The 14,497-nt window shown below is 36.2% G+C and overlaps 2 protein-coding genes across 4 annotated transcripts; one reads left to right on the forward strand and one right to left on the reverse strand.

Moving 5' to 3' along the window:
• On the forward strand, positions 1-2,702 carry LOC113048372 (uncharacterized). 2 transcript variants are annotated; one of them, XM_026210156.1, is made up of 6 exons: positions 1-489; positions 589-634; positions 1,142-1,233; positions 1,359-1,469; positions 1,603-1,879; positions 2,213-2,702. In XM_026210156.1, the coding sequence occupies exons 1-6, from the start codon at positions 11-13 to the stop codon at positions 2,435-2,437; spliced, it is 1,230 nt and encodes a 409-aa protein (XP_026065941.1). In that variant the 5' UTR covers positions 1-10; the 3' UTR covers positions 2,438-2,702. The 2 variants fall into 2 exon arrangements, with proteins under 2 accessions (XP_026065941.1, XP_026065942.1); XM_026210157.1 differs by having other exon boundaries at positions 1,205-1,233.
• Positions 2,448-8,729, reverse strand: LOC113048371 (uncharacterized). Of its 2 annotated transcripts, none has more exons than XM_026210155.1 (15): positions 8,325-8,729; positions 7,427-7,620; positions 7,003-7,216; positions 6,771-6,846; positions 6,361-6,644; positions 6,185-6,247; positions 5,827-5,903; positions 5,628-5,681; positions 5,062-5,267; positions 4,812-4,875; positions 4,552-4,714; positions 4,306-4,409; positions 3,948-4,092; positions 3,411-3,537; positions 2,448-3,022 (listed from the first exon to the last, which is right to left on the reverse strand). In XM_026210155.1, the coding sequence occupies exons 1-15, from the start codon at positions 8,370-8,372 to the stop codon at positions 2,727-2,729; spliced, it is 2,115 nt and encodes a 704-aa protein (XP_026065940.1). In that variant the 5' UTR covers positions 8,373-8,729; the 3' UTR covers positions 2,448-2,726. The 2 variants fall into 2 exon arrangements, with proteins under 2 accessions (XP_026065940.1, XP_026065939.1); XM_026210154.1 differs by having other exon boundaries at positions 4,812-4,914; positions 8,325-8,728.
• Between the last annotated feature and the right edge of the window lie 5,768 nt (positions 8,730-14,497).

The following is a 14,497-nucleotide window of genomic DNA, read 5'->3' on the forward strand; positions in this document are numbered from 1 at the left end:
CCTTCAAAGAATGATCCACGCAGCTCTTTCCCAAGAGAGTCCTTGTGTTTTTATTAGAGAAGGAGGACGCGGCCGACCAAAATTTTGTTTTTCTGAGGAGCTGCTGTCCCGGCTCATTGACATGCCCTTACCAGTGTCTTGTATCGCCAACCTGCTGGGTGTCAGCCAAAGTACAATTTTCCGGCGTATGCATGAACTCAGGTTGTCCACAAGACTTACATACAGCAGTTTATCTGACAGTGAACTGGATGATGCTGTCATCTCCATAAAAACCAGGATCCCAAACGCAGGATACAGAATGGTTAAAGGTTGTCTCCAATCAAATGGACATAGAGTTCAGTGGAATCGCATCAAGGAGTCCATGCACAGAGTTGACCCTCCAGGAATTTTGGAAAGAATGACACAGCTGGGTTGCATCGTCAGGAGGACATACTTCGTACAGCGGCCTTTGTCATTAGTGCACGTGGACACTAACCATAAGCTCATAAGGTAAGATATTCATTTATTTATGTACTTTATTATGGGTGTTGAGTTAATGCAGCTCTTTTCATTGACTGCTCATTGTCATCTCATCCTTTTAATTTCAAGGTACAACATCGTCATATTTGGAGCAATAGATGGTTACTCAAGAAAGGTGCATCACTTTTTTTTTTTCTTTTACTGCTTTTATTATAGTGCTTTATTCTTCCTGTATATGTTTGTGTTCATGTATTCACTGTTGATAGACTGCATATGGGTCCGTCTGTATTATTATTATTATTATTTATTTATTTATTTTTTTTCATTTTTGAATCCAAAACGTATAATGACAAAACCAAATTCAAATAACTGTCTGATTTTGGTTTTTGCAAATTCATTTTTTCGTTTCTCCATTGAATTAAGACATTAAGAAAAACAAGACAGTTGGGTCAGATGAAAAGTAAAAATATCAAAATAAAGGACAACAGTAGTTGATTACATGCAGTTTAATATTGTGCATTTATCCATGTGCACAGCAAAAGTCACGTTTAATGAGCAAATTTTTGGTGCATTACATTTGGTAATATACTTTAACCTAAGTCATTATTGTGTATGCAGTAGGCAATGTGAGTATATTTAAACGTTTGCAGATTCACTATATGAAACTCTGTTGTCTGTATAGATACTGTATCTGGAACCAGCAACAAATAACTGCTCAAACACTGCCCTTTCATTTTTCCTCAAGGCAGTGGAAAACTTTGGCTGGCCTTCCAGGTAAATAGTGATATCTTGTGCTACTGTTTCTATGCTCTTGTTGATCATTTCAGTAATGTTCAATGGAATATTCTGTTGTGATAAATGATAATTATAACTGAGCATTTCCCCTATTCATTTTCCAGGGTCAGGGGAGATGAAGGCGTTGAAAATGTCGCAATTGCTGAAACCATGTTCAGTGTTAAAGGCACCGGAAGAGGGAGCTTCATCGCTGGGCGAAGCGTACACAACCAAAGGTTAAAATGATAATTTACATAATCTACAGTATATTCATAGTGAGAATGTTAAATCATTGTTGTAAAGTATTTTAAGTAAGACTATGTGAATGATTACTTTTGAGTTGAATAAGGCCTGTTATTTCTTATTTAGGATTGAACGCCTATGGCGAGATGTCTGGACCTCTGTCACTCATCTGTACTATGAAGTTCTTCACAGTCTAGAAGAAGATGGCCTATTGGATTTGTCAGATGCTGTCCATCTGTTTTGTGCCCATTATGTGTTCCTTCCGCGTCTGGCAGAGACCCTTCACACATTCACAGAAGGCTGGGACAACCATCCCTTACGATCTGAAGGTGGACTCACCCCTAACCAACTCTGGGTTATGGGTCACATGCAGAACCCTTGTGACGCAGATGAAGATTTGCAGGTTTGTTGAAGCTATCTCTCAAAGTGCAGTAACAAAATGCAGTTCAAATGTTTTCAACCTGAAAGTGTCGATTTAGACTTATATAAAAAGCTGAAATTTAAAGTTTTTGAATGGTGTCAATAACTCTTGAAGAAAGTTATTGAATAATAATATAGAAGTATGTAAGAGTAGTGTGTTGCTTCACTTAAGCACACAATTAGACAGTCAACTGAGCTTAATTTTGATTTTCATTTCCTTTAGTCACTGCACTAGGCCTTTGTACGTCAATGTGTGCTTGGCAGTGTTTTCAAATATTTCTAAATGTTGTTTCATACAAAATAACATTATTTTCAGAACACGGAGCTGTTTGGAACTGACTGGGAGATGTTTGATGGTGTGCCTGAAGAACCTTATGGAGTTGAAGTCCCAGAAATTGAGTGCCCGCTGACTCCAGCTAGTATGGAAACTGTACAGTCCATGATCGATCCCTCTGCATCGTCAGAATCATTTGGCAGAGACATTTATATATCAATGGTTCAGTGCATTGAAAGTCTATGTGTGACACAAAGAAACACCTAAGATATAAGCAGTCCTTACAAAAGATTTAATGGAATGAAGTTGAACATTTGCAAACAGACTGCCAGTTACAAAAGGCTTGCTGTGATATTACTTCATTTTATCAAGGGAGTAACAGTGAGGTAAAAAACTAACTCCTCATTCATTTTGGTTTTAAAGTGAACCATTAATAACAGCAAAACAATGGTTTTGTAACAATGAATAAAGTTATTCACAGAAACAAGAAAATGGCAAAGAAAATGGCAATAAAACCAAACAATTCAATGCCTATTTTGACTTATGCAGTTACTTGTTACACCCTGTCAAAAGTTTGCCCATGGCATATTGCTAATGTCATAATGTTTTTGAATTCACTGAATGTTTTCAGGTGTGCTGAGGGAAATGTGACTGTACGACTGCAGGCGCTGACAATAGGAAAACAAACAGTGTGCTGTGTGTCACAGTCATGGTGGAATTTCACATTTATGACAAAGTCCTTCTTTTCACTAGGCAGAAGGGGCTTGTGTCCCTGTCCGGTGAGCCACTGCATGATTCGTCCAACAGTCAAACTTTCTGGAGCAATACTGTTGTTGCTTGGGCCATCTTGTTCTTAAAAAAAAAAAGAGATTAAATGTAAGTCTGGATAACTAAAGGAAGGCAGCATCTTTTTAATAGTTTTTCAACTTAATACAATTAGTTAATACAATCCCTCAATTAAATCAGATTAACATGTTAAGCATAGCCCCTTTTTGGGTTGGGAGCAGGGGGTGTTAAAAGCCCTGGCTGTCTGTAAAATTTCATGAAGCAGTGTTATTCTAGAGGTCATAATATTAAATTTCACATCAAGATTCTGCAAAAGATATATTAAGGCTTGTGAATTTATTGGAGTATGTAAATTCGTAGCTAGCCATTTCCACTGTGCTGTATAAAAATTACTGCAGGACAGCAGAAGAAAAGCTTACTACTTCTATATTATTCAATATTGGCTAAAACACACCAGAATCCTCAATTTCCTGAAGGTAGTCCTGGAAAAAGTTCATGATATTTGTTTCCATGCGGTGTTTGGCAGAACCAATCTCACTGAAGACAGGGCGGCTGTTCTCCAAAATGAAGACTGCATCTACCTTTAAGAAGAAAATACATTTCAGTCTGCATTCAACATAGTAATTCTTGCAGAAAAAATAAATGCTTAATTAAAAGCAACCAGAAACCCATGTCGAGCTACTAGGACGTGTTGTTACAATCCCTATGAAGAATCTGCACTTTTTTTGGAACAAATACCCACATCCTTGAGGAGCCTGGTTGTTAAAATGACTACAAACTCTCCACATCCAACCTCAGCAGGAAGCACCCGAGTATGCCAGCCGTACAGTTCTGCCTCGGCTGCTAGTTCTGTGTACTTCTGGCTTTTCCATTCATATGCTTCCCCAACGGCAACCTCCCATGGTACTGTAAGCCCCAATATGTACAGGGACTTCTCTAAGTTGACCACAAAATCAGGTCTGGCCTAAGAGTGTCTGAGACAAGAATGTACCTTATCATCTTCCCCTGTAACAAACAGTGGTTGGCAAAGGTCTTGATGGGTATTCATGATCTTTGGTAGTTCATAGAGCTGCAGGCCTTTTCTGAGCTGGTCGAGCATCGGGATGAGTCTCATGGTGGAGTGAAGTATAACAGCTCTAATAGACAATATAAAAGTGTTTCATCAGGAGATTCTACTTTTGTGGTAAAACTGTTTACTGTAGGAAAAAATATATAATTGTTAAATTATAATTTGGTGACATTTAAAAGTGGTTTCACAACATAGCTTTGCAAGAAAAAAATCCAAATCAAGTCACAAATTGTTGTACAATACTCCCTTGCCATAATGAAAACCAAAAATGTTAATATACCTTATTATGCTGTCCCTTTTATCCACAGACACGATTCCAGTGTATCCGCAGGACACAATGTCACCAATCAGGTCGCTGATGTTGTCATCATTGGCGGTGTTTATCTGAAAGTCGATTGGTGTTAAGTGAAAGTTGTTCTCATTGCATAATTGTGCTCTACGGTCAAACAAACAACTCATTAGATTTGTGCAATCCATGTCATAATGAAGTTAATACTATTATTGACCCTGATAAAATTGGACTTACCTTTACAATTAGCTGTGACAGTTCCAAATCTGTGACATCACTGGCAGACACTTGAATGCTGTCAGAGTCACCAGAGCAGAGATAACTGAAGCACCATTCACGCAGGAAGTTAGGGCAAGGTCCGCCTTGTGCCAGACTAGCTGCCATGACTTCTCCTGCAGTCCTAATAAATGGAATAATTAAACAATTGCATATAAACTAAAGTAGTACTGCAATTAATACGCTTAAAGACAACATGCAAAAAGAACTTAATTACACACCTGAAGTAATTACAGTCCAAACTGTTAAGGCAGTAAACGGGATTCTTCCCTTTCTTATCTGGACCTTCAACAAAGAGTCTTTTTTCTATTTCTACCAGCATTTCTGGAAAACAACAAATACATGAAATACAAAAGGTCTCTTCAAATGTTCATTTTTTCATCCAATCAGCATTTGAGCCCATTGCACCACCAAAGGCCCCCTGTTGACATATATGTGTCTGATTTAACAAATATGGACATACACCTGTACCTGTGAGGAATTCTTTGGTAAGGGCACCATTATCAATGCCTGCCTCGGCAAAGAATGTGACCTTAAGTCTACATTTGGGTGAGGTCTTCTTCTGCCGTTGCCACTGTTGCATGCCTCTGTTGTAGAGATCAGTTCGCGACACACAGATGGAAAATGTGTTTGTCTCATCAACTTGAGAACCGATCCAGTTCAAGATATCCTCAGAACTGAAAAAAATAAATAAAAACAGACATTGAACATTTGAATCACAACTAAATCTATGAGTGGTTTTATGATTTCATAGGTGGTTGCTACTGTCTCTCAGGGTGGCCGTTAGGCCTGGTACAATACTCGCACATCCTCCTATACTGGTGACGTTCTCAGGAGTGAGGTGAGGCTTCAATGCAAGTCCAAACGGGTAAAATATCACAAACATACCATGTTTCTGGATTACTAGATTTCTCTATGACCACACATAACATCACTTTTCAACAGGAAAAAGCTAATTGATATTGCAGTATCTCTTTAAAGGTTTATTGTTCAGATAACATCATTCACCACCATAATTCCCTAATATACAATTTTACCTTTGAAAGGTACTGATTGGATCACTTGACTCATGGCCATCATCATCTGAAGTTCTGCACACAAAGTAAACAGATTGTCCTGAATTAACAATAAACAATTACATTTAAAATGTAAAAATTTGGCAGGAACTCTCCTTACATCTAATTTATTGTCAAATCAACATTCAACATAAAAAAGTAGCACTGAAACCAACATTACCGTAATCCGCAACTGGCTGCATGGAACTCAATGATTTCAGGATGAAATGCATTTCCGCACACAGGACACTCAGCTGTCTAACAAATGAATTTACAATGCATGTGAATAAAGCATCACACTACTCCTGAAATATAAGAAAACATATCGAAGCTAAAGAAACTTAAACAACACTTGTAGAGCCTAAATTTATAGCACCAGCAAAGTGACATGTATAACACCATGACCTGCAATTGGTGCAAAGAAAATACCTTGGAAAAGACCAATTACAAGTTACAATGCTGTTTTTACATATATTTGTGAGTGCTGATAAATGGCATTTGTAAATTAAACTTAAAAATAACAGCAAAAAGTATCTTACCTTGCTTTTCTCATAGCAAAGGGCAGCTGAGCATTCATCTTCATCTTCTTCCTTGCAGCTTTCCTGGGGATGAAACACAATAACAACACTTTTCAGCGCAGTACACAATAAAAACATGTAATTTTTCAATCCAATAAATCCTGAAATAATGCCTAAAAGACCAAGCTTTAACATACTTCTTCAGCAGAATCGCACAAATCTACAAGTTGTTTTTTGCATTCCTTTATGTGTCCTGGAAGAATCTGAAGCGGAACCATTTTCTTGCAGGTTGTACACTGAGCTTTGGGCATCTTCTCAAATTCCTTTGCTTCTGGTGGTAAAGGAATTGTATCCAGTTCTTCTTGTAAAGGAGCAATGTACATTGTGTATTTTCCATTCCCGCTCACTGCTTTTAGCTGCTGGCCGGTATATCCATTTAAATCTGGAGGAATAACAGCCAATCTCCGCTGCCCACCCCCACCTAAAATTGAACAGTTGTAGATACTAAATATAGCCAATCTGGATATACAGCAATTACTCATCTAGGGAGTACATTGAAACACAATTTGAAACCATGGACATTAATACAGTGTATATGCCTACATACCTGTGGACTTGTGCAGCAACCAGCCTCCACAGATATTTGCCAGTCTTGGATATGTGCTCAAAAGCAAATCTGAAAACTAAAATGACAGAAGCAGGATTAAAACTGTATTAAAATGATTTTTATTTGGTCATACTAATATTTATTACATCAAGCATTAATATGAATTGTAAGATGGGTGTTTTTAATCTTTAGATATTACTTTAGGCAAGGAAGTTAATTAAAGATTACATACCTCTGAATGTGTGATGTTTTCATTAAGGGTTAATGAACGTTTTCCAAGGCCAGCCAGTACAAGCTGCAGTTCCTCTTCTCCATTTGGTGTTTTTTCACGTTGCTTTTCAAGAAGAAAAAAGTTCACCAAAAAGCTCTTCCCAGGTTGTGTTGGTGTATATGGTGCAAAACGCTTTTTGCCTCTTGCCTCCTTTCGGAAAAATCCAGGAAAAGACCTAAACATATAAGATGGCAAACTATTATTCTCATATGTTATCATCCATCAACACAGAACAACCTAACTTAAAATATATCTACATTCTCAATGACTGATTATGTTATGTATATTTTGCTTACATTAGAATCGGGGCCTAGTTTGTCTAAAAGTACCTACACTGGGTGTGCAATTACAAAATGAATGCAGACAAACGACCCATGTATCCTACCGAGCCATTTCTTGTTTCACAGACTGTCCAGAGTCATTGCGCTGAGGCCTCACTGTCGGCACTGACTGTGCTCCCTGTCCAACAGCAGCTTCTCCTGTACTGCCCTGACTGACTGGCATGACATTTGCCAGTGCACTGTTTCTCAACAGCAACACCAGGTTTTGAGCTGTGCTTAAGATGTCTGTTAATTGGCCCTGAGTAATAAGAAAGACAATAACTAAATGCCAAATGTTGTAGCCATAGGTATTTTTTAGTATTACACAGAACACCTGCAAAACACATTAATCATAGTAGGGCTTGTCAACGCCCGGGTCTTGGTCCACATTTAGACCAAAAAGCAAGCTCGTCCGAACCCGTGCAGTCCATACCTCCTGCGGCTGGTCTCAAGCAACTGACTGTCTGGCTAATAGAATGCATGAATGTACTGATGACCTTGAATGACTGGTTTTGAACAAATGTTGCATTGCTTATCAATAAGTTAATTAAACGTTATTTTATTACCCTCAATCGTTCAGGTACTCTGGTCGTGAATAAAAAGCAGATACTGAATCACGGAGTCAAAAGTTTGTATTAGCACATTATGCTCATTGACATTCCAATGACTTGCTGGTTGACGTTAACTCATATATCTGGCTCAGTTGTCATTACTGATTTGGTCGACATTGCTAAACATATGATAACAGAGCAGTTTAGTTCTAACATCACTAACTATAACGTTACTTTAACACAGAGCACTTCATCAACGCTAACGTCGTCTAGCACTAGTTAACAGCGAGTAAATAGGTTGCAAGCAAAAGCAATAACGTCTATGAGTTGCAGAAATGTATATCATTATAAAGTGCTATCAAAATAGTAAAATCGTATAAAAAATGTTGAATAAACACGTTATTTATTTTACCTGTGATGCTGAGCCTAGGTTGGCAGCCTCAGGTCTGTTGTTAGCCATCTTTCACCTTTGACGCATGCGCGTTAGATGGAATCGAGGTTCGATTACCTGCCCTGGGACGGCAGTGACGTCATTTCAACTGTTCTTTACTCGTACCCACAAACTTGAATTTGTGTTCATAGTGAAGAATTCGTAGTCGTAGAAATCAGAGTTGTACTCGTGAATGTTTACAGTCATAGCTTCTAGAGTCACACTCACATAAAAACACAAATGTAATTTTATTGACTCACGTGTATGAAAACGTAATTTTGCGTGACTAAGTTAATTTACGCACAAATGTTTAAAAATACGAATATGAATGCTTAAAGTTGTGCATACATCTTTTTGAAAGTGATCTTACACCATACTTATTGGCTTCACGAGAGAGAGCGAGAGGTTGCCGCTCGGACAAAACACAGACCGAATTTTGTTCAGCTGGAGGGGGTTGGGTTTTTGGGGTTAGTTATGTGTGGCTTGTGGGGTCGAGATAAAGGTGTGAATTGCTCTTTCATATGGACAGTGTCTTATGAGGCTTTCAAAGTTGCTGAACCGGTTTATATAGGACTGTTGTTTTGGTTACGACAAAAAAATGGTCTGTCCCCACATAAGATTTTTCTAGTTCTAGTCATTTGTTATATTCAACTAATCAGAGGTTTATATTAAATTAACATAATCAAATCTTAAAATATTCCGCGCTCAAGCACATGCATTAAGTTTGCCACAAAGTACATGCAGAAGTAGCCTAATAATTGTGAAAAGAGACATTTTAATTATTAATAAACAAATGTTTTATTATAGTTTTATTTAATGCAACATTCACAGATTGTTGAATGTTGAATATTAATGTGCCCTGTCATTAATGCGAATTAATAATTTTTGCACAAATACTTGCATATGAATATTAATTCACATTTTGCATTACAACCAAAATAATTTTTTACATGCAATTTTACAAAATAAAACCAAACAAGATTTGTAATGAAGATAAAATAAATAAGAATAAAAGCTGCACATCTACCATCACACGTGCAGTGCAAATCTTGCACATATTTTACACACTTGCATTTAAATACATCTGCATTTTTTATTAGGGCTGGGTGATAAATCGATTTTATCAATTAACTCGAATTTGTAATTTACATCGGTTTGTTTGAATGAAAATCGGTTTTCTTTTTAACATCCACTGACGCACCACTCAGTTCTCCCGTAGTTCAGAGTGGCTCAACCCTCCCCCGCGAGTCTGACAGAGACACACCGCCGAACAAAGGATGAGCGGAGCGTGTGATTCTGACTGGAGCCTCCATCACGAGTACAATTCATGCCAACAGCCCGAAATATAACTGGATATTCAGCAAGAATTCATGTTCATGTAAAGGCTATATGAGTTTGTCTGTTTCTTTTAATGATTATTTTCGGGTTAAAGCATAATTTAAACACATAAAGCACATTCACACTCAATCGCTTTAGCAATAATGCATTCAAACAAATGTAATCTTACAGTGCTACTACATTATCAGTAGGCTATTTGATTTTGAAATCTTGAAGAAATTAATCGATCTGTTTAGATAAAATAACTGACAAAAATGTACTGTAATTTTCCTTACAAACAAAATTTGCACAGCTGATGGGCTAGTATTAACAAAAAATAAATAATAATAAAAAAATAATATATAATAAAAAATAATAATAAAATAAAATAAAGGTCTTTCCAGCATTAAGGTAATAACATCACTGTTTTTTTATCATCTTGTTCCAGTTATAAGTTTTGAACTATATATCATTTTAAAATCGATATAAATTATAAATCTGATTTTTTATTTTTTAGGCCATATGGTATCGCCCAGCACTAAAAGCAAGTAAAGAAGGCTCCCTTTAAAATCACTTATGTTGTCAGTTAATGAAGCGCTTTTTTACATCGTGTATTTTGTTGATTATAATTAGAGAACTTGAGTTTAATCGTGAGGACGTTTTATTAATTCGTTTTTAGAGTTTCAAAGATTTAATTGTGCAGGTTTAATTTTATTCGTTTCTTGTTTTAGGCAAATTAGGCAAAAATAATGGGAACGAAATTATACAGTGCTTCATGTTTAAACATGCAACAATTTCTTAATCAGTTTACAGACAAATGTTTTTCCCCAGTAAGTTAAAGGACAGGTAACGAATAACAAAAATGCATGTTGTTTTATTAAAGCTGCGGTAGGGAACTTTTGACGCTCTAGTGGTTAATAAACAGAACTGCTTGCGTCTTGCGGAAGAACATCGTAGCTGGAACTACTTCTCTCTGTTTATGTCTATGAAGAATCACAAAGGTACTGGGTTACTCCGCCGTGGTATCCCCGAAGCAATCTAAAATAGTCAGAATATAAACACTTAATATAGGTGCACCCTAGTGATTCAGGACAAGCTAAAAACACGGTTTGGAAAATGGATTCATGATGTACTCGCTTATTATATACATTTTTCTACATTTTGAACACAAACAAAATTACGGACCCCAGCTCTGATTGGTTGAATTCTTACCGGGAGCGGTCCGTAACTGCAAATGGCAATAGGACCACTGGGAAGAGCCAGAGGAGCTTGATTTTTTTTCACAGATTATCTATATTTTATTACTATGTCTCATATTCTACTGTCAGGACATAATGACAGGTTTAACAAATATGTAAAAAATATATTTTTACAAAAGTTACCTACATACCTAGAATATCAAAATCATCTGCGGGCGGCAGATCCTTTTCCTATTTGGAGCCTAAACTCTGGAATAACCTACCTAACATTGTTCGGGAGGCAGACAAACTCTTGGCAGTTTAAATCTAGATTAAAGACCCATCTCTTTAACCTGGCTTACACATAACATACTAATATGCTTTTAATATCCAAATCCGTTAAAGGATTTTTCCTGCCCAACTGAGGACCGCAGCTCTCCTTTGATTATTCCCAACTTTGAGAAGCTCCGCTCACCGGAGTCACTGGACACCATCATGCACAGATAGATGCGCTAACCAATTCCGACATTTGAAAACGTCTGAGAAAGATTCAACGATGACAAAAGCTTGTACAAGCTCTGCTGATTCATTCAGTCATCGGTTTCTGAGTGCGCATGATGCAGCAAAATGTATCAGCTAATTTTGACCGATTAATAATCAGTTAAACGGTTTAAAAAGTAATTTATTTATTTTCAGTAAATTATCAAAATATTTAAAAAGGTTACGTATATGTATGTATATATATGTATGTGTGTGTGTGTGTATATATATATATATATATATATATATATATATATATATATATATATATATATAGAGAGAGAGAGAGAGAGAGAGAAAACATATACATTTTAATTCAAAAATGTACATAATGCAGTCACAAAATGTTTAAAAACATTACGTTATAATAAACACTAGGCTATTTTTATAATCATTTGTCATCCAAATACTTCCCAAACATTTTATTTTGTGAGAGATCCAACATTGGTTTCAGTTTTGTTTTAGCCTAAATTAATTTGTTTTGTTTTTTCATTAATATTGCTATAGCTTCTTATATTTTTAATTCTTGTTCTTTTCTAAATACTGTTTATTAAAATGATTTGTTGTAGAGTGAGGGGAACTAAAATGGCCTAGAAGAGATTCTCAAATTTCCCAGAAGCTGAACAGTTTTCATTTGCTATATTAACCTCAAAGTAATTATTAGAATGAAATTTGGAGTCCAACTTTCGGACGCATATACAGCGTTACTTATTATACAGTAGTCTAACTATTATTCTATATTCTTTGCACTGTGACGTTTCTGACTAGGGATGTTAATTTCAGTTATTTTTCCTAACTGACGCTCCTTAACAGATTATTAACTGTTTACAGACAAGATTATTTTAAGTAATGATAATTGAAGGTACTAACACTATGTAATAAATAACATTTTAGCATCCAGATATGTCGGGAACATGGAAACATTTGGATTTGTGCCGAATGAGGTATCTGCTTCACCTTACATTACCGTATTTTTCAGACTATAAATCGCACCTGAGTATAAGTCGCATCAGTCCAAAAATATGTCATGATGAGAAAAAAAACGTATATAATATATAACATTACATATATATAACATATATCGCATTTATTTAGAACCAAGAGAAAACATCACTGTCTACAGCTGCGAGAGGGCTCTCTATGCTGCTCAGTGTAAGATATAGGTGCAGGATATAGGTACAGTGAGCAGCATAGAGCGCCCTCTCACGGCTGTAGACGGTAATGTTTTCTCTTGGTTCATTTCTCTCAGTTCATGTCAAATTAATTTTGATAAATAAGTCACACCTAACTATAAATTGCAGGACCAGCCAAACTACGACTTATAGTCCAGAAAATACGGTAATCTGGTTTTGGATTAACGTTTTCATAGCCTAAACTTTAGAGGATTTCTTTGGAAAAAAACTAATAACTGTTTTTATAATGTTTATAAAAATTTTGCTTTAGACTACAGGCATTGGAGCCTTCATTATTTCGGAAAGTAATAGGGCTTTTAACATGCGATGTGAGCCCCAACTTAACTTTTTTTTTTTTTTTTACAATGCAGCAAACATTTTTAAATATCTTAAAAATACTTTGATGTCTTTAGAGTGTTGATAGATTTTTTTTTATTTTAAGTAGCTTACATTTTGCCAAAATCTAGAGAAGATGATGCTGTATTGGCTGTGACAAAGCGTTAGATCTATTTTTTTATTTTCGTTTTGAGTAAGGAAAACGCTATTCTTAATTATTATTATATTATTAGGGGCCAAGCCCAAAGGGCTGTAGCCCCTTTTGTATCTGTATGTTTTATTCTTCTTCTTCTTCTTCTTCTTCTCCAATGGGGGTCTATGGCAGTCCTATGAAGGGAACATGGGAAAATGAGGAAATTTGGCACACCTGTAGACATGGCCATTATTAGTGATCTGACCAACTTTGGGGTCTCTAGGCTCAACTATATAGCACCATCAGCAGTCCAAAAATTCAAAATTCAAACGTTAATAACTCTTGAACCACTAATTCTATGAAAATAAAGTACATCTATTTTGTCTCTTCATGGAGATTCCATTCCATACCTTATATTAAGACTCCGCCCATTACAGTGGCGGCCATTTTGAAAAGTACAGTATTCCGTCTTAACGCTACTCCTTCAAAATTGATCTAATTCTTCTGAAATTTGGCTCATATGATATTTGGACTGAGCTGCATAGAAATGACTGAATAGATTTTTGATATTCATCTTTGTTCAAAAGTTATTAAACTGTGAACTTAATGAAGTTTACCTAAAATCGGTTGAGAAGCTATATCTCAACCAAACTTTGATCAATCGAAAGCAAACTTGATGCACTTCATCTACACCATGATTTGAGGGTCCATGCCAAAGTTGGGAACAGCGCCACCTATGGGTGTTGAGAAACCAAAAATTCACTTTTTTTTGCTTATAACTTCTGAACAATTCATCAGAAAATTATTATCTAGGTGTGTAAGGATTCTTTAGATAATTTTGAATCTGTGGATGTCAATTTTGTCAAGACCACCTGGACCACCCGTCTGCCATTTTGAATTTTGTCATAAATTGCTATATCTTTTGAACTACTTGACAAATCTTCACAAACATCGGTAGGCAGCATCAACACCATGTCCCAAATGTACCCCAGAAGTTTGAAGACAGCGTTACCTAGTGTTCAAGAGATATAACAATTCTTACAAAACTCCTTATAACTTTTGAAATCGTTGATAATTTTTTCTTATTTTTATGTCATTTTGTTCCTTTAGTTATGCCTAATCTGATGATGTCTCATTTGTCGTTTTCCAACATGGCGTCTGTCCGCCATATTGAATTGAATGATAAACAGTTTTTTCGCTACTCCTCCCTGAAATCTTGTTCAATTTTGTTCAAAATTTTATCAGATGAACTTCAGACCGGGCCTGACAGATATGACTGAACAGTTTTTTGATATTCATTCCCGTTCCCGACATGTAAAGCTCCGAAGTTGACCGTGCCTGTGCTAGTTGATTTATGAAGGTTAGCTTAGCATGCTAATTAGCTAACATGCTAGCACGTTTCTATTCACTCTAATGAGTCTCTTTACCTATCTGATTAACTTTGAGCAATGTTACCATTTTTTAGCTTAGCATGCTTAT

Source organism: Carassius auratus, chromosome 29, assembly GCF_003368295.1.
Source record: "Carassius auratus strain Wakin chromosome 29, ASM336829v1, whole genome shotgun sequence".
NCBI lineage: Eukaryota > Metazoa > Chordata > Actinopteri > Cypriniformes > Cyprinidae > Carassius > Carassius auratus.